The sequence below is a fragment of the Aquarana catesbeiana genome, unplaced genomic scaffold (genome assembly GCF_042186555.1).
Source record: "Aquarana catesbeiana isolate 2022-GZ unplaced genomic scaffold, ASM4218655v1 unanchor232, whole genome shotgun sequence".
Taxonomy (NCBI): domain Eukaryota; kingdom Metazoa; phylum Chordata; class Amphibia; order Anura; family Ranidae; genus Aquarana; species Aquarana catesbeiana.
This window is the reverse complement of record NW_027362660.1, coordinates 274802-298533: the sequence shown is the minus strand read 5'-3', so window position 1 is coordinate 298533 and position 23732 is coordinate 274802. Positions and strand designations below refer to the sequence as shown.

The window sequence follows — 23732 nt, the reverse complement described above, 5'->3', positions numbered from 1 at the left end:
GGGCTCATTGGACAGGGCAGTCAGCGGTAAGGTGCATATTACCGCTGACTCATGGTCCAGCAGGCATGGACAGGGACATTCCCTTTCTTTCATGGCGCACTGGGTAACTTCCCTGGCAGCTGGGAAGAATGCAGGACAGGGTGCAGTATTGTTGGAGCTTGTTCCGCCACCACGCCTCCAAAATGCTAGTAGTGGTGATTCTGCCACACCTCTCTCCTCCACCCCCTTCTCTTCTTCTTCCTCTATGGCCTCTTCCTCTGCAGATTTGTCCTCGGAACCAGCAGTGCTCCGTAGGTGTTCAAGGGGCTACGCAAGCACTCGGGCAAAAAGATGCCATGCGGTGCTTGAGTTGGTCTGCTTAGGGGACAGGAGCCACACCGGGGCAGAGATTCTGACAGCTCTGCAGGGGCAGGTTTAGAGGTGGTTGATGCCACGCCAGCTTCAGCCAGGAATGGTGGTTTTTGACAATGGCACCAACCTCCTTTCCGCCCTCTGACAGGGACACTTGACCCATGTTCCCTGTTTGGCTCACGTCCTTACTTTGGTGGTGCAGTGGTTCTTGTGCAGGTACCCGGGCTTACAGGATCTCCTGAGGCAGGCCAGGAAATTCTGTTGGCAGATCATATAATGACAGTGCTCAGCTGGCTGACCTTCAAAAGGAATGCAACCTGCCCAAGAACCGCCTCATTTGTGACATGCCCACCAGGTGGAACTCAATGTTGGCAATGCTGCAGCTGCTGCACATGCAGCAGAGGGCCATCAATTAGTACCTGTGTGAGTATGGCACCAGGACAGGGTCAGGGGAGCTTGGCTTTTTTTCGCCACGCTACTGATCAAGGATGTATGCACTGTCCTGTCACCATTTGTGGAGGCCACGAGGATAGTGAGCAGTGACAGTGCATGCATCAGTGATACTGTCCCTCTTGTCTTCCTATTGGAGCACACGCTTCAAGGAATAATGGACAGGGCACTTGAGGCAGAACAGAGGAAGGAAGAGGAGGACTTCCTTACCTCTCAAGGCCCCCTTTATCCAGACAGTATTCCTGTGGGCCCGCCGATCACAGAGGAGGATGAGGATTGTGTCAGCATGGAGGTGGAGCATAGCACTCAGCATCAGCAGCAGTCTTCAAGGGATCGTTTTCAGTCCCCAGAAACCTATGGACTTGGAAGTGGCTGTGGATCATGTCATCCTTAGTGACCCAGAGGACTCCGGATCGAATGCCTCAGCAAACCTTCGCTGCATGGCCTCCCTGATCCTGCGAAAGGACCCTCTTATTCATGGGATCATCACTGTCTGGCAACCATTCTTGATCCACGTTACAAGGGTAAGGTTGTGGAACTTATCCAGCCTTTGCAGAGGGAGCAGAGGATGAAACATCTTTGGGAGGCCTTGCAGAAAGGTTTGTGCAATGCGTTTCCAGAGCCTGGGAGGTTACAATTTCCTTATCCTCCTGGACAACGTGTTGCTGAAGCTTCGGTCAGTCACAGAAGGAGCGGTGGAGAAGGTGGCCGTCTGACCGATGCGTTCAGACAATTTTTTAGTCCGCAGCCCCAACGTCTGGTTCCAGCAGCCATCGCCAGCGTCTGATTTATATGCTGCAGGAATACCTAGGGGCAAGATCAGACTTGGAGACCTTTCCAACCTAAAATCCACTGGGTTACTGGCTCTTAAAGATGGATTATTGGCCAGAGCTTACACAATATGCAATTAAGCTACTGGCCTGTCCTGCATCCAGCATTCTTTCTGAAAGCACATTTAGTGCTGCTAGAGGCTTTGTAACCAATCACAGAGTGAGCCTGTCCGTAGACTGTTGATCAGCTCACCTTCATAAAAACGAATCAGTCTTGGATCACCAGCTACCAAGCACCTGATGCTGATGTAACTGATTAATTTTTTTATGAATGTGAGATCCCTTGAAGACTGCCTATGCTGAGTGACTATCCTGTTATGCTGAGTGACTATCCTATTCCTGCTCAATGTTCATGTTGATAGCTTCTAAGAACATTTTTGTTTCAGGGCACCACCACCAGTGCCTAAGGCTTAACAGGGGCATGTAATTACAATATTTGCTTTTAATATTTCACAGCAGGGCTCGTTCCTGCGCTCAACAACAGAATCTATGAGGGGTTACAGTGTTGTGGCACCACCACTGCCTAAGACCCAATTTTTCTGCCCCTGTTTAACAGGGACGTATAATTACAATGTTTGATCTAGTATTTCACCACAGGGTCCGTTCCTGCACCCACCAAGAGTAACTGTGAGGGCTTACAGTGTTGTGGCACCACCACCTCCACCACCAAAGGCCCAATTTTCCTGCCCCTGTTCAACAGGGACATGTAATTACAATTCTTGATATAATATTTCACAGCAGGGCCCGTTCGAGCGCCCACCAAGAGTAACTGTGAGGGCTTATAGTGTTCTGGTACCACCAACACCTAAGGCCCAATTTTCTGCAGAGTATATAGGGCAGGCCATATAGTATATACAGGCAGTCCCCTACTTTCAAACATCTGACTTACAAATGACTCCTACTTACAAACGGAGGGAGACAACAGAAAGTGAGAGGAAATCTACCCCTAGGAAGGGAAATTCTCTCCTGTCATGCCCCGTACACACGGTCAGACTTTGTTTGTACATTCCGACAACAAAATCCTAGGATTTTTTCAGACGGATGTTGGCTCAAACTTGTCTTGCATACACACGGTCACACAAAGTTGTCAAAAAATCCGATCATTCTGAACGCGGTGACGTAAAACACGTACGTCGGAACTATAAACGGGGCAGTGGCCAATAGCTTTCATCTCTTTATTTATTCTGAGCATGCGTGGCACTTTGTCCGTCAGATTTGTGTACACACGATTGGAATTTCCGACAACAGATTTTGTTGTCGGAAAATTTTATATCCTGCTCTCAAACTTTGTGTGTCGGAAAATCCGATGGAAAATGGGTGATGGAGCCTACACACGGTAGGAATTTCCGACAACAAGGTATTATCACACATTTTCCGTCGGAAAATCCGACCGTGTGTACGGGGCATAAGAGTTAATATGGGAAAAAGGTGTCTCCACTGATGCTTTATCACCAATCCTTGTTTCCCTAATAATCCCAAATGTTCAAAATTGAATTGTCATTGGGACAGAAAGTGAGGTGAAATCTTCTGAACGGGACACAGACAGCAAAACAAATGTTAAAGGGGTGATAACCCTTCCCTATGTTATCTAAAAAGCTTAATAATTGATTTTTTGGCTGGAGCTACACTTACAAAATGTACCAGTTCAAAATTACAAACAGATTCTACTTAACAACAAACCTACAGTCCCTGTCTTGTTTGCACCGCCTGTATACTGCTGTTCAGGGTATATAGGGCCTGGGGCCCCCACGCCTTTTCTTTTTTTAATTTGGGTGCGGGGTTCCCCTTAATATCCATACAAGACCCAAAGGGCCTGGTAATGGGCTGGGGGGGGGTGCCCATGCCATTTTTTTCAATAATTTTCATCCATATTGCCGGGACCCGATATTACATTACAGCCGCAAGCAGTTTTAAATGACTTTTATTCATTTAGAAATGTCATTTTGTGCAGGGACTGTTCTAAATACAGGAAACACGCGCCACTTTACAGGCATGCTATAGACACCCCCCAGGTACGATATTTAAATGAATATTTCCCTTTTATTTTTTCACTTTAACCACTTAAGCCCCGGACCATTTGGCTGGTCAAAGACCAGAGCACTTTTTTGCAATTAGGCACTGCGTCGCTTTAACTGACAATTGCGCGGTCGTGCGACGTGGCTCCCAAACTAAATTGATGTCCTTTTTTTCCCACAAAAAGGGCTTTCTTTTGGTGGTATTTGATCACCTCTGTGGTTTTTATTTTTTGCGCTATAAACAGAAAAAGAGCGACAATTTTGAAAAAAAAAGCAATATTTTTTGCTATAATAAATATCCCCCAAAAATATATAAAAAAAAATGTTTTTCCTCAGTTTAGGCCGATACGTATTCTAATACATATTTTTGGTAAAAAAATCGCAATAAACGTTTATTGATTGGTTTGCGCAAAAGTTAAAGCGTCTACAAAATAGGGGAAAGTTTTATGGCATTTTTAAAAAAAATTTTTTATTTTTACTAGTAATGGTGGCGATCAGCTATTTTTATTGTGACTGCGACATTATGGCGCACACGTCGGACAATTTTGTCGCGATTTTGGGACCATTCACATTTATACGGCGATCAGTGCGATTAAAATTGCATTGATTACTGTGTAAATGTGACTGGCAGTGAAGGGGTTAACACTAGGTGGCACTGTAGGGGTTAAGTGTGTCCTAGGGGAGTGATTCTAACTGTAGGGGGGATTGGGATAGCTGTGACACATCACTGATCATAGCTCTCCATCACAGGGAGCTATGATCCACTGTCACTATGCAGACTGGGGAGATGCTTGTTTACATTAGCATCTCCCCGTTCTTCAGCTCCGTGAGACGATTGCGGGTATCCCCGCGGCGATCTTGTCCAAGGGACCCGTGATCCTACTCAGGGAGCTCCCGGCCGGCGCGCACGTAATGGCACGGCGGGAAATTCAAAGGGACGTACAGGTACGCCCTATTGCCCAGCCGTGCCATTCTGCCAACGTACATCGGCGTGCGCCAGTCGGGAACCAGTTAAGGATTATTAAAATCACTGCTCCCGAAAAAACGAACATTTTTAAAACTTTTTTTGCATTGATACATCTCCTCTAGGGCAGGACCCGGGTCCCCAAACACTTTTTAGGACAATAACTTGCATATTAGCCTTTAAAATTTGCACTTTTGATTTTTCACGTTCAGGTCCCATAGACTTTAACGGTGTTCGAATGTTCACACGAACTTTCAGGCCGTTCGCGTGTTCTGCCGCAAACCGAACCGGGGGGGTGTTCGGCTCATCCCTACTACCGGGTATGAATCCCACTTGGTCCTTATGTATGTATTGACTGATGAAGGAGGCTAATCTGTTCACCAGGATTTTGGTTAGAATTTTTAAATCATTATTTATGAGGGAAATTGGGCGATAATTGCTAACGTCTTAATGATTTTTGTCTGGTTTGGGTATGACCGTGATGTATGCCATATTTACATGAGTATCTAGGGGGTCTCCTTGGGTTTTGGAGTTGAAGAATTTAGTCAAGTGAGGTGTTAGGGTATCCGCGAAGGTCTTGTAGTAGGGGATATAAAGATATGTAAAATACTGCACCAACCTATAAAGTGTGAGCAGCCAACACAACAATTAGACTAATTGTGGTACAAATGAGGATATAAAGTGTACTGCTAGGAATAAAAAGAACAAAAATATGTATAAAAAGTGAAAAAAGAGGCTATCTGGAAAGACTAGTCTCTCACTTGTAGAGGCTTTTAACAATAAATGTTTTATGTTTCACAACTGTAAAAGTGAAAAAAATGTGTCATGCGACTTAAAATCGCACACAAAAAAGAATATATAGTGTTACAAGTGATTGTAATATATTGCAAGCAGGGGTGCAAAACGGTGTAAGGTGCAATAAACTGCAAAGTGTCAACGTATAAAGGTGACTAGTAAAAATGGACTTACAATAAAGCATACAGATATAAAACCCGTGGTGAATCTTATATAAATTACAATGTTGTAACAACTGAAACAAGTTGAACAGTAAATGTGAGTCCCAAAAGTGGTAGTAATGAAACGGGATGTAATGAAGAGGCAACTTCTGTATAAGTCAAACAGTCTCTGGGGTGGATGTATTCAATGGTGGATGTACACCCAAGAGTGCCTGTTTGACTTATACAGAAGTTGCCTCTTCATTACATCCCGTTTCATTACTACCACTTTTGGGACTCACATTTACTGTTCAACTTGTTTCAGTTGTTACAACATTGTAATTTATATAAGATCCACCACGGGTTTTATATCTGTATGCTTTATTGTAAGTCCATTTCTACTAGTCACCTTTATACGTTCACACTTTGCAGTAAGCTTTGCAATAAGCACCTTACAGCGTTTTGCACCCCTGCTTGCAATATATTACAATTACTTGTAAAACTATATACTTGTAGTAGGGGATGGATAGACCATCTGATCCCGGGGCTGACCTCTTTTTGATGACCCCCAGCACCTCCGCCTCTGTAATGGAAGATGCCATCCTGTCTTTGTGTGCGGCGTTTAGGGAAGGGATGGGTAGGCCATCCAGGAACCGCAACGGATGGATTTTTCGGCCTTTGCCTTGAGTGCAAGATTGAGATCTAGTCTGGCTTTATCTATGTGGGTTATGGTGATCTTGGATGAATCCTTTTTGTGTAGAGCCCATAGGGCAACATATTCCTGTTCCAGACGAGTTATATCGGCCCGCCTTTCACGTTTAACTTAGGTGGAAATTTGAATAAGTTTGCCTCTGATGAAGGCTTTGTGAGCAGCCCACAGCATTTCTGCGGTGGTTCCCTCTGTGTCATTAATTGCAAAGTATTCTTGTAGGGCTTTTTTGATTTTTTTCACAGCTCTTACGGGGTCGGAGAGTATCCATTATCCTCGTGTCCCACCCAGGGCCCCGGAAAAGATAGATATGACTACTAGTGAGTGGTCCGACAGTGCTGTGTCCCTGATGTTGCCGTGGAGGGGGTGAGGATATGGTCTATCCTGGCGTACGTGTTATGTGGGTGTGAGTAGTGGGTAAAGTCCCTTTTGGAGGGGTTTAGTTCTCTCCAGGTATCTGCCAGCCCGTCTGCAAGTGTGTAGTACTTTGGCTATTTTGAGATTTTCTTTTGTTGGGCGAGTCAGTTGGGACTTGGGGGGTTTGGATTTGTCTAGGCCCTGGTCCAAATGCAACATTCGAGTTTAGCCTGAAAATGATTGTTCCTTCTAGTCTTGAATAAAGGGTGCTCAATAGGGTGTAGAAAAATTTTGCCTGTCCTTTTTTATTGGGTGTGTAGTATTACACTAGGGAGTAGAGGTGAATCCCCCAATGCACCTTTCACCAGAATAAACCTCCTCTCTGGGTCTAAATAGTCAGAGGTTTTCACAAAGTTACAGGATTTTGACATAATGATTGCTACCCCCTGGCTTTGTTTTCTATGCTGGCTAGAAAGAAGTGAGGGAAGTGTGGGTGGAGGAACTTGGGACTATACCGTGAAGCAGTGGCAGAATTACCAGGGTCGCAACAGTCGCACTTGCGACTGGGCCCTGTCAAATCCCGCCATTGTAAGGGGGCCCCACGACCGCACAAAAGACTTCCGGTCCAGCACCTGGTGTAGCGGCTGCTGTTTCTCTCACCTCCGGCTCCAGTGACTGGCCTCACAGCGTGTGAGGGGTGTTTCTGTTCCCACACGCTGCGATTACACTGTAGGCATCTCTCCCTCTCTCCCCCCTTCACACTAACACAGAGACTGAAGTCCCCTCCCTCTTTTCCTCGGCTTGGATGTCAGAGACTCAGAGACAGGAGAAGGAGGGGGAGGGGAATGGACACAGCACTCAGCATCAAGAGAACGGGGCATGCTGGTCTGAGGTTTGTACTGAATCTTTATGTTTGGCACTGGCAGGGGAAGGAGACAGTGAAGGGGACACAGAGAAGGGGGCAAGTTGGTAAAGAAGAATACTTGCAGTGCTTTGGGCAGATAGGAGGATGCTTTATGTGTTACGGGGCACTTTGGGGGGGGGGGGGGACTTGTGATTGGGGGGGTCAGATTTTTTAATTAACCTCCCTTCCAGCACAATTTCTGTCCCCTACCAAAGTGCCCCCTAACACATAAATCATCATCCTATCCCCCCAAATCACTGCATGTATTCATCTTTGATAACTTGCCCCCTTCCCCCCTTCTTACAAATACAAAGTGTCTGCTATTGAGGGGACAATCATGGTGTCTGGGATCCTGGGTACCTTGCTAGAGATTTAGGGCAATTGCTCCAGGTTCCTATGCTAGTGCCCCCCTTGTCAGGCAAGTTAATGGAGCCAAGTGCTTGAACTTTTTTTTGGCGCTGAGCCCCAAGACTCCGTGCCGGTTCACACCACAAATCACATAGGAACGCTCTGTGCGTTCCTTTGCAATTCACATGCCTTCCAGGTGCTGTGCGATTTCAGCACTTTCATTTTAATGGTCTGAAACCGTGTCAGTCTGCACTAAGAGCTGTGCATGCTTTATAAAATGCACAGTAACTGGATCGCATGGTACTGCTGATCAAACATTCTAGTGCAGGCAAACACTGCTTTTGCGACCTGCATTTGGGTTGTCATTAACCCCTTGCCACACACAAATATGCGGCCTCTCAGCGCCTGGGCCTTGGCACAGAGAGGCCACATATTTGCATGAATTGTGATCAGTAGTGATGTACACGCCTTCAGCATCCCCTTATCAGTTACCGATGTCTAACTGAAAGCTCCCAATTACTGGAAGCGATCAGGAGTTTTTGGATCACATGACTGCCAGGAGGCACAGTGTGAAGACGTTAAGTTGACACCCATTACAGATCGCTATGGCAGTGCATTTTGAATGCAGTGTGGGAAATGCACACAAAACGCAGGTTTCCCTCACAGCATTCTGGTATAAACAGACTCTTAATCCGGATACACAGGATTTTATTTGTATCTCAGGAAGGTCCCACCAAAACCAGGACAGTTGGGAAGTATGGATTTGGATTTGTGACAGAACTGGGGAGAGTACTTATGCTAGCATAGGGGAAAGAGGATTTGTGCTGGGGAGGATGGGGGGGAGCGGATTTGACCCAGGATGAGGGGGGGGAGGTTGGTTCTGCTGGAAGGGAGGACCTGGAGGAGGACCTGGAGGAGAGGATCTGTGCTAGAGGTGGGGAGAGAATTTTTGCTGAGAGGGGGATTGAGTGGGGATGGATTTGTCCTGGGGGGGATTTGAAGAGACGTCCTTCTTGTTGCACCCCATCACAAACACAGGCATAATGTGAAGGAGGTCCCAGCACAGCTGTGGACAGTAGCAGTGGTGGGGTTGCATTGTGGAGGGGGGAGGGGTGGCAGGTGGATGGTGGAGTGGAAGAGCATCAAAAATCGAAATGCACCTTCACCTGTGTAGACAAAAATTCTTGCACTGCCTCTTCTGTTAGACCCCTTTCACACTGCTGACGCCTGGGCTTCAGTGGTAAAGCGGCGCTATTTTAAGCACCACTTTACTGTCGTTTTAGCGGCGCTATTCGGCTGCTAGCGGGGCGGTTTTAACCCCCCACTAGAGGCCGAAAAGGGGTTAAATCCAGGGCGGCGTTTTGCCAGTGGTATTGTAGCGCTGCCCCATTGATTTCAATGGGGAGCAGCGGTGGAGGAGCGGCGAGTTCACCGCTCCTTCACGGCTCCAAAGAAGCTGCTGGCAGGACTTTTTCTGACGCCCTGCCAGCGCACCGCTCCAGTGTGAAAGCCCTCCGGCTTTCACACTGGAATGAATGTAGCAGCTGTTTTGGGGCGTTTTGCAGGCGCTATTTTTAATGCTATAGTGCCTGCAAAACGCTCCAGTGTGAAAGGGGTCTTACTGATAACCACCTCCTGACTTGGCCCCCCCCACCACTCCCCACCGCTGCTAGCCCAATGCTGCCAGTCTGACATTCCAACCTCCATCAGTGTCCCCAATGTGAGCCACTTGCTGTCATAGCTTTCCTCCTGCACCACTGCAGCTCATATTCCTGGGCTTGGCAACGGGTATGTTGGTTCTCCTGTCATGGGTGATTTGCTCAGGGTCTGCTCACTGAGCCTGTCAGTACCATCCTGTTTAAAAGCCTTTCAGATGCTGGGAGTGCAGGTCTTACATGCCGGTAAAATCTATCACATTTATGTCAGTACCTAAATGCAGGTGGAACACAGTGGCGGAACTACCAGGGTCACAAAAGTTGCACTTGGGACTGGACCCTGGTGTTCTACCACCATGATGGCAGAAAGGAGGCCGCTGTGAGACCCTAATAAAGGGCCCCACAATGAGAGTAAAGGGATCCAGGCCCAGGATCAGAGGTCAAGGGGGCCCTTTATGGTTTCTTGCACCGGGGCCCTAAAAGTTGTAGTTACGCCTCTGCCGTGAAGGACAGTGCGTTTCTTTTAACATAAGAATATTTAGCTTAAGGGACTTGTAGTAGTTTAGTACTTTCCTCCTCTTGATCGGGGAGTTTAGGCCCTGAACATTGTGGAAAGCTATGTGGATTTTAGCGTCTGGACCGTCAGCCATGGAACAAAGCAAGTGAAAAGCCGCTAACCCCGACCTTACTCACCCATAGAAGTCTTGTAACCGAGACTGTTTCAGGGATCTCCGTCCTGTCTGAGTGGAGCCTTGACACCCAACTCCTGGAAGGCGTGTCGTTGGTCTGAAAAAAACAGTGGCATTAGGCACATTTGTGAGGAGAAGGAAGTGGGGGGGGAGGAGGAGGAGGGGGAAAGAAAAGAGTAGGTAGAAAAAGCTCTCCAAGAAAGATGAACCGGATTTCGGGGAGGAGACAACCCCCCGAAGCCCCTGAACAACAAACAAATTGCGTCTGTCCCATAAGGGCGCAGATATCGGGTGTCTAAGGGTGCCCTAAGTATAACATTTCTTACAAGTAAAAAATGAATGCACAGCTTTCTATGGCTTTGTCAAGTGTGAGGCCTTAGCCTGTCTGGAGAATCCTACCTCCCCCCTCCCTGGTAAAAGGGAGGGGGAGGGATTCCACAGGTCCAGCAGGTAAACGGCTTCCCCAGGTGCTTCAGTCCTGTGAGACTCCCCCCCCCCCCCCCCCCCAGCAGAGAGTCTGTTGGGAGATCGAGGGCAATTCCCTTCTGTAATGTGCAGTCACTGCTCTTCTGAAGGAGGTGGAGAGCACCTAGAAAGTCGACTGGTCTAACCCAGGGATTCTTGGAAGTCCTGGTGTATTCCAGGGTCAGACTGCTTAACAAGAACCAAAAACATCAAACAGAAAATCCTATAAAATTAAGATCTAAGTGTGAGGGCATGGGCTGGGATGAGCCCAAAACAATGTGGTCACAGAGCCCCAGGACCGGACTCTAGGTCCGAGAGAAAAGAGTTAGTCTGGGGAGAGACTTGATTCAGGTGGCTCCATTGTCCTTGGCCTTCTTCATTTTGCCTTTGGTCCACAGGGGGGGATTGAGGGCTGGTAGGTGTTGGTCGTTTGTTTGAGCCTCTGCCAGCATTGGAAATGTTCATTTCGGCTTCTTGGGATATAAGCTTCAGGTGCAGGAGCAGTTTTTCCCCTTCCGATAGGGTGGAGAAGGCGTAGTTTCTCCCCTTGTCGGTGAACTTGACCGCAAACAGGAAGGCCCATCTATATTTTACTTCTCTTTGAGTCAGCGCATGTAGTAACGGTTTCAGTGCTCTTCTCCTCTGAATCGTGGAGGGTGAGAGGTCCGCAAAGACCTGTACCTGGTGTCCCTGGCACATCACATTTGAGAGCAGACCTTGCTTGTTTCATCACTTCCTCTTTTACGGAGTAGTAATGGGGTTTGGCAATAATGTCTCCGGGTGTGCCGTATTTCCTGGGGGGCCCCAGGGCTCTGTCGAGTTCGAGACGGTGTTGAGGGATATTGGGGAGCAAGTTTTTGATCAAGTACTGCACTGCCACTGGTACATTGAATATGGTCTCTGGGAGCCCCCTAATTCTAATGTTGTACCTCCTGGACCTGTTTTCCAGGTCATCAATGCGGGACATGTCCAAATTCAGTTGTTTCTGCACTGTGTGAATATGCTTGGAATTTTGATTTGTTACGGCTATAGTTTCTTCCATTTTGTGTTCGATCGTGTCAGTCCTGGTGCCTAGATTGTGAAAGTCTGCCTTTAAGTCACCAGTGATTTTTGCCGCTGTTTGTGCAAGGCCTCTGTCCAGGAGGTCTGAGAACTTTTGAAATAGATCCTCCATTTGATAGGCAGGGACCCTGGCCTGGATGTCATGGAGAGGGAAGCCAGGCTGCACCGTTGTGTTAGTCCCCAGGGGGGAGAGGGTGTAATCTGCCATGGCGCGTCCAATTAGGGATTCCTTGGAAGCAGGAGAGGGGGTGACAGGGTGTGAGGGGAAGACCCCACGGCGTTGTGGAGCCTCCGGAATCGCTGTGCGGGATGCTGTGGGCTCCGCTGTATCGGTCTGGAGCGGAGCTCTAGGCTCAAGCGGTCATCTTCGGAGCTCTGCGCATGCACCCTCCAAATCCTCTACCTTTTCAGAACACTAACCATTTCCCTGCCTTAGAAACACCTCCAAGCCTTAAACTCTTCACTCAAATGATTTATATGGCAGGGCAAGAGGACGAGATGTCCACAGGATCTTCTTGTTGAACATAGATCGGGGGGATGCGACTAATAGACATCAGGGACTTTTACTTGGCAACCTACTTGGATCAACTCAAGCACTGGTTTTTACCTCTGGACCCCTTAACTTGGGTAGTAATTGAGCGTTCCCCTGCCCCAGATCTTTGTACCCTTTTAATCGCAGATCTTTGCCAACCCTTCAGACTAAAAGACTTTTCTCCCCCACTAAGAGCATCTCTGCTAGCTTGGTGGGAACTAAACAGCCAATCCCAATCACAGCTCTTTGACACTCCAGTCCACATCCCTATCTCAATGATTTCTACACTTATACCGCACATAAGCCACCACTCTTCGATATCGAAAGAAATTACAGTCCTAGAGGACATGATGGTTTACTTCTTAGTATGTCAAACCTGAAGGAGTTTTATGCACTGTTAGACGCAGACCACTTTATGTATCTCAGAATACAGCACCTCCTGGTGACATCCCCTCCTCCTGAGGTGCATCTCCCCAAACAATTATTGCAGTTCTAATTGTCAATACCTGCCAGGAACAAAGGCATCTCCATAATATATAACATACTGCAGGAAAAACTAACATTCCTTAGATCAAACATTTCCTTCTATGGTAGGAAGATTTAAAATCTTCATTCACCATTGTAACGGAGATGTAGGTGTAGCAGACACACACGGAGAGTAGGAGCACTCAGAAAGCTTTTTTTTTAATGGTAGCAACTATTACAGCCGGGCAAAGCAAGAGTCCAGATTACAGTATAAATGCACAGTGGGGTAGCAGAGTCCGTGTTGGTAAAGGGTAATACGAGCCTGGCTGGCCGAACAAAGGAAGTAACAGAGTTCTGGCAAGTAGGGGTAGTCCGTGCCCAGTCTTCTGTATACATAAGAATAAAGTTTGCTCTACTCACAGCGTAAGTGATCACAGGGTTAATCCACGCTCAGGATGGCACACAGCCAGGGGTAATCCACTCTCGATGGCACACAGCCAAGGGTAATCCACTCTCTGGATGCAGGCTGCAGGACTGGCAAAACACACAACTGACTTTCTTCCAGCACATGTTTCAACATATCAAAATCTCTCAGACACACTTCCCTCCCACCCTTGGAAACAGGGCGGGTTAAACTGTCCAATGACAATAGCCACACAGGTCAGGTGTATTCAAGCTTATCAGCAGGGGCTGCTGGAGGAGTTCCCCCTCCCTCCACATGGAGATTGATCCCATAATATACGTTTCTTCCAAGGCAGACACAATGAAATACAACCACACCCCAAACGATCCTAGCAGGGGACAGCTCTCTGGGGTGTAAGTGACAAGGAGGTACAGAAACCGTGACAACCATCTCCTAATGGAGCAATGCCTTCAGGTCAGTCTTCAAAGCCTTGCATTTCATCCAGCATTGGGAGTTGACAAAAGATCTCACTCCGTTGGTATCTCACTCCCTATCACCTAGCTTAGATCTAGCCCCCTCACTTCCCATTTTGTTGGCAAGGATGTGGCCAAATCTGCAATCTTCTCCATATCTTTTGGTCCTACAAGAACATTACAAGCTTCTGGAACAAAATCTTCACAATATTCTCAGATGTGATGGGTGTGGTGACCTCTCCCAACCTGGCTTTGGCTGACTTGGGCCTTGGAATTGACAACGTTCCCTGCTTTTCTTTGAGAAGTTGTCACGCATATCCTGGTCGCTCATGATAGCCAAACACTGGAAAGCCCAGGAAGCCCCCAATCCCTCTGATGTAGTTATATTTGTCAAGCTCCATCATTCTTATGAAACATGCTCTTGCAATGTGGCTTGGTCAGGCATCAGCCTTCGACTCCTTTATTGGTCCATCTGGGCCAATAAATTTCATTACCTTTTGAGTATCTATTTGCTCTACTTTTACCTATATTATGTTGTAGACATGTTTTTTGTGACAAGAAGTAGATTAGATTGCTAGTGTTCCAACAGTTGTACAAGACTTGTTAGTCGTGTTCCTATTCTCTTGTTATATTCTCTTGTTAAATATGCTGAGAGCACCCTTCCATATGTGTCCCCTCATAGCAGATTAACCTGTATGTCTTGTAAAATGCACTAAACATGTATTGCTAAAATAAATAAAATAAAAAATGATGGTGGTTTTCAGAATTAGTCCAGTCTTCATCTTGGTTGTTCTCCCCCATCCTCACTCTCTGACCTCTGGTGGGGCTCAGCCCCACTGTTATTCATGACTAATTCATGGACTAAATACGGACGTACATGACTTCTTGTGTTGGGAAGTTATCAATGAGTGATAGAGGGGGTGGGAACACTCGTCCTATAATCCCCTCATCACTAACTCCTATAAAAGACAGTCCTCGTTGTTTCCTCACTCTCTGACTAAGGTCCATGAATAAAGAAATTAACTGGTAGGAGATCAGAGGACCCATTTACTAGTTACCCTGAGGGTGGATTTGTAAGATCCTCAGACAAAGCTGCCTGATTTGGGCGGAGTCCTGGTTTAGGGGAACCAATCTGCTCATGTTTAGTAATAATCTTTTTATTTCTATTTTTTAGTAGATGGACGGGAGATGAGGAAAACCTCAGAGGATTGTCTAACTTTGACTCCAGACTGTAAAGTAGAAGATGAGGACATCACACAGTATAGTCCAGGAGAAAACCCGGCTACCTCAAATTTATATCCGGCACCACACAGTGTAGATGGACAATCGTGTTCCTCTTATCCTGAGGAACCTCAGACTGTGAGGGATGGTGCCATCCTTCCAGTAGATAAGAGGTTTTCCTGTACTGAGTGCGGGAAGTGTTTTGTAAAAAAATCAGACCTTGTTAAACATCAAAGATCTCACACAGTGGAAAAGCCACATTCCTGTCCTGAGTGCGAGAAATGTTTTTCAAAAAAGTCCCATCTTTACGCACATCAGAGATCTCACACAGGGGAAAAGCCGCATTCCTGTCCTGAGTGTGGGAAGCGTTTCTCAGAGAAGTCCAGTCTTGTTAAACATCAGAGATTTCACACAGGGGTGAAGCCGTATTCCTGTCCTGAGTGTGGGAAACGTTTTTCAGAGAAGTCCAAACTTTACATACATCAGAGATCTCACACTGGGGAGAAGCCATATTCCTGTCCTGAGTGTGGGAAATGTTTTTCGGATAAGTCCAAAGTTCACACACATCAAAGATCTCACACGGGGGAAAAGCTGTATTCCTGTCCTGAGTGCGATAAATGTTTTTCAGTGAAGTCCAGTCTTTCCATACATCAGAGGTCTCACACAGGGGAGAAGCCTTATTCCTGTCCTGAGTGCGATAAATGTTTTTCAGTGAAGTCCAGTCTTTACAGACATCAGAGATCTCACACAGGGGAGAAGCCGTATTCCTGTTCTGAGTGTAAGAATCGTTTTTCATGGAAGTCCAGTCTTATTAAACATCGGAGATCTCACACGGGGGAGAAACCGTATTGTTGTTCTGAGTGCGGCAAATGTTTTTCATGGAAGTGCCATCTTTTTAAACATCAGAGATCTCACACGGGGGAGAAGCCGTATTCCTGTCCTGAGTGCGGGAAATGTTTTTCAATGATGTCCAATCTTTATACACATCAAAGATCTCACACGGGTGAGAAGCTGTATTCCTGTCCTGAGTGCGATAAATGTTTTTCAGTGAAGTCAAGTCTTTACAGACATCAGAGATCTCACACGGGGGAGAAGCCTTATTCCTGTCCTGAGTGCGATAAATGTTTTTCAGTGAAGTCCAGTCTTTACAGACATCAGAGATCTCATACAGGGTAGAAGCTGTGTTCCTGTTCTGAGTGTAGGAATTTATTTTCAGAGAAGTCCAGTCTTATTAAACATCAGAAATCTCTCACGGGGGAGAAGCCTTTTTTTTGTTCTGAGTGCGGGAAATGTTTTTCGGAGAAGTCCAATCTTTTTAAACAGAGATCTCACACGAGGAGTAGACGTATTCCTGTCCTGAGTGCAGGAAATGTTTTTCACAGAAGACCCATCTTTACAGACATCAGAGATCTCGCACAGGGGAAAAGTCGATTTCCTGTTTTGAGTGCAGGAAATGTTTTGTATCAAAAGCACATCTTGCCAACCATCAGAGATCACACACAGGGGAAAAGCCATATTCTTGTTCTGAGTGTGGGAAATGTTTTTCAGTGAAGTGCAATCTTTATAACCATCAGAGGTCTCACAAAGGGGAGAAGTCACTTTCCTGTCCTGAGTGAGGGAATTGTTCCTCACTGAAGTCCTGTCTTCCTGTACATCAGGGGTCCCACACAACCCTTAAGGAGTATTAGTGCCTTGAGTGCGGGAAATGTATTCTATATGAATGTTGCTGGACATCACAGCTCTCATGTGGGGAAGAAGCACATTCTGATATACACCTCAGATATACTCCATGGCTGGTCTTCATTATGTAAGAAACAGTTCATAAGGAGATCAGAGATCACCAAAGACATGGATGAAATGCTGGCCATTGATAGCAGTAGAAAAAAAAATGGAGTCATTACCTTTTCATTGGCTAAGTACATTTTGTGGTGTAAGCTTTCACAAACACTTAGAGCTCTATTTTTTTAAATGTAGTTGAATGAATGTGAGCAGCATTCACGCAGCTGTGATAAGTTCTGGCCATGTTTTATTTCTTTTTGTTTTTTAATTGTTTATTCTGGGAAAGAGGCCCACATGGGCAGCAACATTACAATACATTACAGGAACAGGAATACAACCATGTAAATATAACAGGAACTACATAACTATAACATGTTTAATGGTACATCTGATCACAGTTCACAATGTTCTAGGTATAGAGAACTTATTATTGTGAGGACGTTACTATTCAAACCTTGTTGTAGATCGAATTTCTCAGTTATACAGTGCTCGTTGTTCTGTCATATACTCACCTGCCTTGGGGGGAATCATATGTATTCTTGGGGTGTGGGTTGTGAAGAATTTTGCGACCCCATGGGCTTGATCCCTTTTTCTCTATATAAGAAGTCAAGGATAGAAGGAAATAGGGGTATTTAATAGAGCGGGGGTAGATGGAAAGTAATTGGTAGAGTGGGGGGGAGGGGAGTTGGGGGGGGGGGGTCCCACGAACATGGAACTGTGGGGTTTCTCGTCTGGCTAATCTTCCAGAATATTAGGCATTAGTCACATATTACTTATTAAATTAGAGCGCAAGGTTGGTTTTCTTCTTATTAGGTGTCAGATGTATTTCCTCTTCAGGCCTGGCCTTCATCTGAATATATAAACATGTTCCACAGCTGCCATGTTTTGGAATGTCTCCTGTCTATTTTGAGCTGTGAGAATGAGGTCTTCCATTTTTTGATTTCGTCTACTTTTTTGAGCCATAAATCAATGGTCGGTGGGTGTGGTGATTTCCAGGGGAGTGGAATGCAGGCTTTGGCTGCATCAAGAAGGTGGCATGTCACAGATTTCTTGTAGATATGTTCGGGTGTGTCTGACGCATGTAGGAGGAAAAAAGCAGGTTTGTCTGGGATGTTGCGGTCTGTGAATTTTTGTACTATTCTGCGAACTACCTTCCAGAAATTCGCCATCCTAGGACTTGACCAAAAAATGTGCAACAGGGTTCCTCTTTCTCTCTGGCAATGCCAACAAAGGTCAGATGTTGTGGGAAAGAATTTGTGTAGTAGAGACGGGGTTCTATACCATCTTGATAGAATTTTGTAGTTGGTTTCCTGAATTTTCGTGCAGATGGACGATTTATGTGTGAATCTAAGGATATGGTTTTGTTAGCGCTGAACTGGCAATTCAGTTCCCTTTTCCACTTGATGAGGCCTGGAGGCTGATACTCCGCAGGAGGTGTATTTAACAGGGTGTAGGTGAGGGAAAGTGTATGCGGTAGAACTCCGAATTCAGTACAGAATTCCTCCAGTGTTGTGAGGGGTTGGCTATGGTCAGCGGGAGGCTGTATGGATCGCAGAAAGTGGAATAATTGAAGTGATCTCAGGAAGTCCAGGCGGAATGGGCCCGTGGGATCTGAGAATTCTGTAATAGTCTTCCAGCGTCCCCCAGAACTAAAGTGGGAGGCTTGGTAGAGGCCAGCATCGCCTAGACCCCGAAAGACCACATCATGCAGGCCTGGTGCAAACTGGTGGTTTCCCAGTATGGGGCATAAGGGTGAGTTCTGGGAAAAGAGAGAAGCTTGAGGGATAGGAAGGGCACATATTTTTGTGATGTTGCTTATCAGGGGATGGCGTTTGATATTTTTGGGGAGGGCTGAATAGCACCACGGGGCTCTACTGAGGGGAATCTCACTTTGGTGCCGGCATCCAAAAACTATGGCCTCAGCTAGAACAAGCCCAATCTACCAGCCTGCCTAAGTGCACCGCGTGATAATAGGTGCGAATGTCCGGCATTGCTAGACCTCCATGTTGTTTAGGGAGGGTGAGTATTTTTTTGTTGAGCCGGGGTCTTTTTCGGGCCCATATTAACTCTGAGTGCTGATTGTACTTGTTTAAAGTAGCCTGCAGGGATGTGGATGGGTAGGGCTTGTAGAAGGTAAAGGAATTTGGGGAGGATGGTTATTTTAAGGATATTACAGCGGCCAAACCAGAAATGTAGACCTGTGTGCCGTTGGTTACGTAAAGTCTTAATTTTTTTTCAGGAGGGGCGGGAAGTTGAGTTTATAAAGTTGTGAAATTTTGGGGGGATGAGCGTGCCCAGATATTTTTAAGCCTTATTGGTCCATTTTAGATTGAGGCTAGATTGGAGGTGTATGAGCTGCGGCTGTGGTATTCCAACTCCCATCGCCTCTGACTTGGAGAGATTAACTTTTAGATTGGAGAGTGTGCCGTATGTGGCGAATTCTCGTAACAGATTTGGTAGGGATATAGTCGGTCATCTGCGTAAGCCGATACTTTATGTTGTAATTGATTTATCGTAATTCTGGTGATATCTGGGTTCAATCTCACGTGGCACAGGAAGGGTTCTAGGGACAGCGCAAAAAGGAGGGGCGAGAGTGGGCATCCATGTCGCATCCCGTTGGTAATTGGGAATGAGTCCAAAGTCACGCCGTTAGCTCTGATTCTAGCTGATGGGTCTGAGTATGCAGCGGAGATCCAATTGCTACCTAATCCTACATGTCTCAGTGTTGAAAACCTGAAATTCCAGTTAACTCGGTCAAATGCTTTCTCAGGGTCTGTGCCAATGAAGACGCTTGGTGTTTTGGTAATGTTGGCTGTATGTAACAGGTTTAGCACCTTAGTGGTGTTGTCTCTGGCTTCTCTGGTGGGTACGAAGTCCACCTGGTCTAGGTGTATCAGGTAGGGTAGATGATGTAGTCTGGAAGCTATTATCTTAGTAATTAATTTAAGGTCGGTATTAAGAAGGGATATTGGTCGGTAGCTTCCAAATTGAGCTGGGTCTTTACTGTCTTTGGGAATTACTGATATTTGCGCTTGTAGCGTAGAGTTATGTAGTGTTTTCCCTTTACTAAGGTCGTTGAGGAGTTTAACTAGTTGGTTACCTAAAGATGGGAGTAGGGTTTTATAGTATTGGGTAGTGAGTCCATCTGGTCCCGGTGCCTTTCCTGGTTTGGTATTTCCTATAGCCAGTTGGAGCTCAGTTAACGTGATGGGGTCTTCTAATGGGTTGCGTGCTTCAGTTGGTAAAGTGGGCATCTGGGAGGAAGCTATGTAGTCTGCCGTTTAATCTGCCCACAACACGGCCCCCCCCCAAGAGCAAAGAGAGTTTCATAATACGTTTTAAATCCCTGAGTAATTTGTTGCGGTAGGGATGCTTTTTGTCCCGTAGAGGATATGATGTGTGGTATATAATTTGCCATTTTCTGGGTACGTAGGGATTAGGCCAATAGTCTCCCGCATTTATTGCCCGACTCATAGAATTTTTTGCGACAAATTTGGAGCGCCGCCTTGGCTTTAAAGTATAGGAGATCAGTAATCTGTGTGCGGACAGTGTCAAGGTCATTTTCTAGTGGTCTGGTTGGGGCCTGCTTATGTCTAGTTTCTAGTGTTTGAAATTTGCTTAGGAGGGGGAGGTCAGTTGTGCTGAATGTTGTCGCTTGATCCTAGATCCATGTTTTATGAGTACACCTCGGATCACCACCTTGTGGCCATGTTTTATTTCTTATGATCATTGGATTAATTTAGTGGCTTTAAAGTCGTATTGCACTATTTTTACTGATGGAGGTATTTCAGGGAAAATACCAAATTATGGCCACTAGATGGTCTTCACCATCATAGGAAATCACTGTGTTATTAAAATACAGTGCTAATTTTTCATGGCTGAATGAACGCTTGCCACATTCATCCGATTAATTTTCTACAAGTAGACCCCTTAGTTTCCTTCATAAGGCATGGTTTCATACCAATACCTGAGGATATACTCATACACTTGTGAGGATTAAGATTTATATATTGTCATTGTAGAAATGAATCACAATGAAATTACATTTTATGGTAGTCATTTAAGGATATAAAGGGTAAATTTCAGTGAAAAATACACTAAATGTAATTTTAGAGCACATAGATGCAATATTTTACACAATTGTTTTTGTAAAGTATAAAAGATGAGGTTGTACTGAGTAAATAGATATCCAACATGTCCATCATTATAATTGTGTGTGTCATTGAAATGATGAAAAACTTTGGTACTCAAAAACATCCCATAGATGACACTTTAACCCTTCCGCTGCCATGGATGTCATACTGACCTACAGAACTGCTTCCAGCTGGCCATACATATTTCTTTGGTATTCCCCCTTCTGCTATAAGTTTATGGTCTGCTGAGCTTTCCTCCACTCCACAGGCGGTTTGCCTGTCCTCTAAGATGGCTCCCCTCAGCTGTAACATCCCCCCCAAAGCACCGATCCACCTGTGGCTGCTTTTGGCTCTCTCTCTCTCCTCTCCCACAGGCTTAAGCTGCTGCAGGAGAGTCACAGGGTGATCAAAATGTCCAAATACATCCCCGCCCCTGAAAGTTCCCCCACTGTGCTGGGACCTTCTACTGATGCCCCAGAGCCCCCTCCCCTGGCCGGCTTCCCCTCCTTCCCCTTCCATTGGCTGCAGCTGCTGCTGGGGTTGGAAATCAGTGCGTTGTTCAGGGTGAAGAGTGGGGGGGGTTCATGTCATGTTTACCAGCCTCTTGCCGAATGAACACAGTGAGGGATCAGTCCTGATCACTCCTGTGTTCATTCATCACTGAAGCATAATAAAGAGTGTTTACTGTGCTTCAATTTTGTGAATGAATAGGAGCCTCTGTACCGAGTCTTCCTACAAATCACACCCATAGGACAATATTGGAGATAACAGCAGTATTGTCTTCACCAATCACAGCCCAGATATTTCCCAGTACAGGTCAGGAGGGGGGGGGGGTGAGTTATAGTACAATAAGGGCCCCAAAGACATGACATGACAGAGACCCTCATAGATACGACTTTGTCATCTGATCTGTCAGGAAATGACCAGATTGGAGGGCAGTCTCATGTCTGGGAGGTACCTGCACACAGTGGAGTCTCCTCAGGGGATATTGTGATTGGAGAGGTCAGAATACCCCATGGTTTCCCCTCATAAACTGACACTGGGAGGAGTCTGTGTCCTCCTCTCCCTCCCCTCTGCATACCATTAAAGTAGACCTGTCAGAAGAGCAATATGTAGAAATTCTGTAAACCATTAGGAGACGGAAAAAGAGGATAAAAGACAATGGGAGAGGTGGGACTTAGTGTAGTGATAATACCAGAAGGTGTGAGATTGTTCTAGAAGATCGGTAGATGTATGATGCATGTACTCACATCTGTGAGGTTGTGGGGAACCCATCCAGGGATCAGACAACCTATCTGAGGAATTGTGGAGAATATGTCTGTCTCCTCACGTAAGTCAATGGGTGGTCAGACTTCATGGTCATCGGGGAATTCCGGATGGTCGTATACTAAGCAGTATTTGGATCCCAGTGGAGAACTTTCACCCCAAGAAAAAATGAGGGTAAAATCATAAGAGGCCCTCAGCAAAAAGGGGAACTCTGAAATGTTTTCTTCATAAGGTAGGTGTTTAAGGGACAAGCGACTCTAAATGACATCAACGCTTTTCATGACTTCAAAGTGTCACTTTATCAGGACAGGTGTAAGAAGACAATATAAAAATAGGGAATGAAGTAAAAGTCCAGTATATTGTATTATAAAGACCAGAGACAGATACAATTCATGGACATGACTGGGATTTATAACATTTAGGATTTGTATTATGTTAGACATGGTGAAGAGATATATGGAGAGGATGATCAATACATGAAGAAATAAATCTATTCTGTCATATAAGGGAATCAATAAGATCCATTTCATGTGATAGATTTATCATTCTGTGCACTGGTTATATTGGAGGATCAAACCATGATTACTGGATATTGGAAACATTCCTATTGATCTGATGATTGTTGTCATGGATTCCTGATTGATTATTGCTGGGAATAAAGTTCAATAAAAACAGAGATTTGATGGATTATTGATATAAATATCTCTTCATATTCAATGGAATAAATATGTGTAAAATAGTTTTGGATGTGATGTAATAAATCTCTATAAAAAGACTTTGTGGTGTTTGTTAGATCTTTTCTATTCCTCTCTAGGTCTGGATTTCAGGAAGAAGAAGCAATTCCTCAAATTTGTAGTGGATGGTGAGGGGCAGGGAGGGGTTTAGGGTAGTTTTGTACATACAGGAGGTAATATAGAGAATCAGGCTAGTAACTGATGAGTGGAGATTTCACTGAAGAGTAGGGATGGGCTTTATATTCGACTCGAACATGAGTTCGACTCGAACATTGGCTGTTCGCCGAATAGCGAATAATTTGGGGTGTTCGAGGCAAATTCGAAAGCCGCGGAACACCCTTTAAAAGTCTATGGGAGAAATCAAAAGTGCTAATTTTAAAGGCTTATATGCAAATTATTGTCATAAAAAATGTCTGGGGACCTGGGTCCTGCCCCAGGGGCCATTTTTTCGGGAGCAGTGATTTTAATAATGCTTAAAGTGAAACAATAAAAGTGTAATATTCCTTTAAATTTTGAACCTGGGGGAGTCTATAGTATGCCTGTAAAGTGGCGCTTTTTTCCCGTGTTTAGAATAGTTTGACAGCAAAATGACATTTCTAAAGGAAATAAAGTAATTTAAAAGTACTAGCGCTAGCGCCGGCTATAATGAATTGTCAGTCTGGCAATACACATAAAAGTTAATTGATAAAAATGGCATGGGATTTCCCCACAGGGGAACCCCGAACCAAAATTTTTTAAAAAATGCGTGGGGGTCCCCCCAAATTCCATACAAGGCCCTTCAGGTCTGGTATGGATATTAAGGGGAACGCTGCACCAAAATTTTTTTAAAAATGGCGTGGGGGTCCCTCTCAAAATCCATACCGGACCTAAAGGGTCTGGTATGGATTTTAAGGGGAACCCCGCGCCAAAATTGAAAAAAAAAATGGCTCAGGGTCCCCCCAAAAATTCATACCAGACCCTTATCCGAGCACGCAACCTGGCAGGCCGCAAGA

General features: G+C 45.5%; 1 protein-coding gene across 1 annotated transcript in view; it reads left to right on the top strand.

The window, feature by feature from the left end:
* LOC141121795 (uncharacterized) overlaps positions 1-21953 on the top strand; it is a 329972-nt gene extending 308019 nt beyond the window's left edge. The window contains exon 11 of the mRNA XM_073611515.1: positions 14782-21953. Within this exon, the coding sequence (XP_073467616.1) occupies positions 14782-16004 (1223 nt within the window). The 3' untranslated portion in view covers positions 16005-21953. The remainder of the gene's footprint in view (positions 1-14781) is intronic.
* The last annotated feature ends 1779 nt before the right edge of the window (positions 21954-23732 follow it).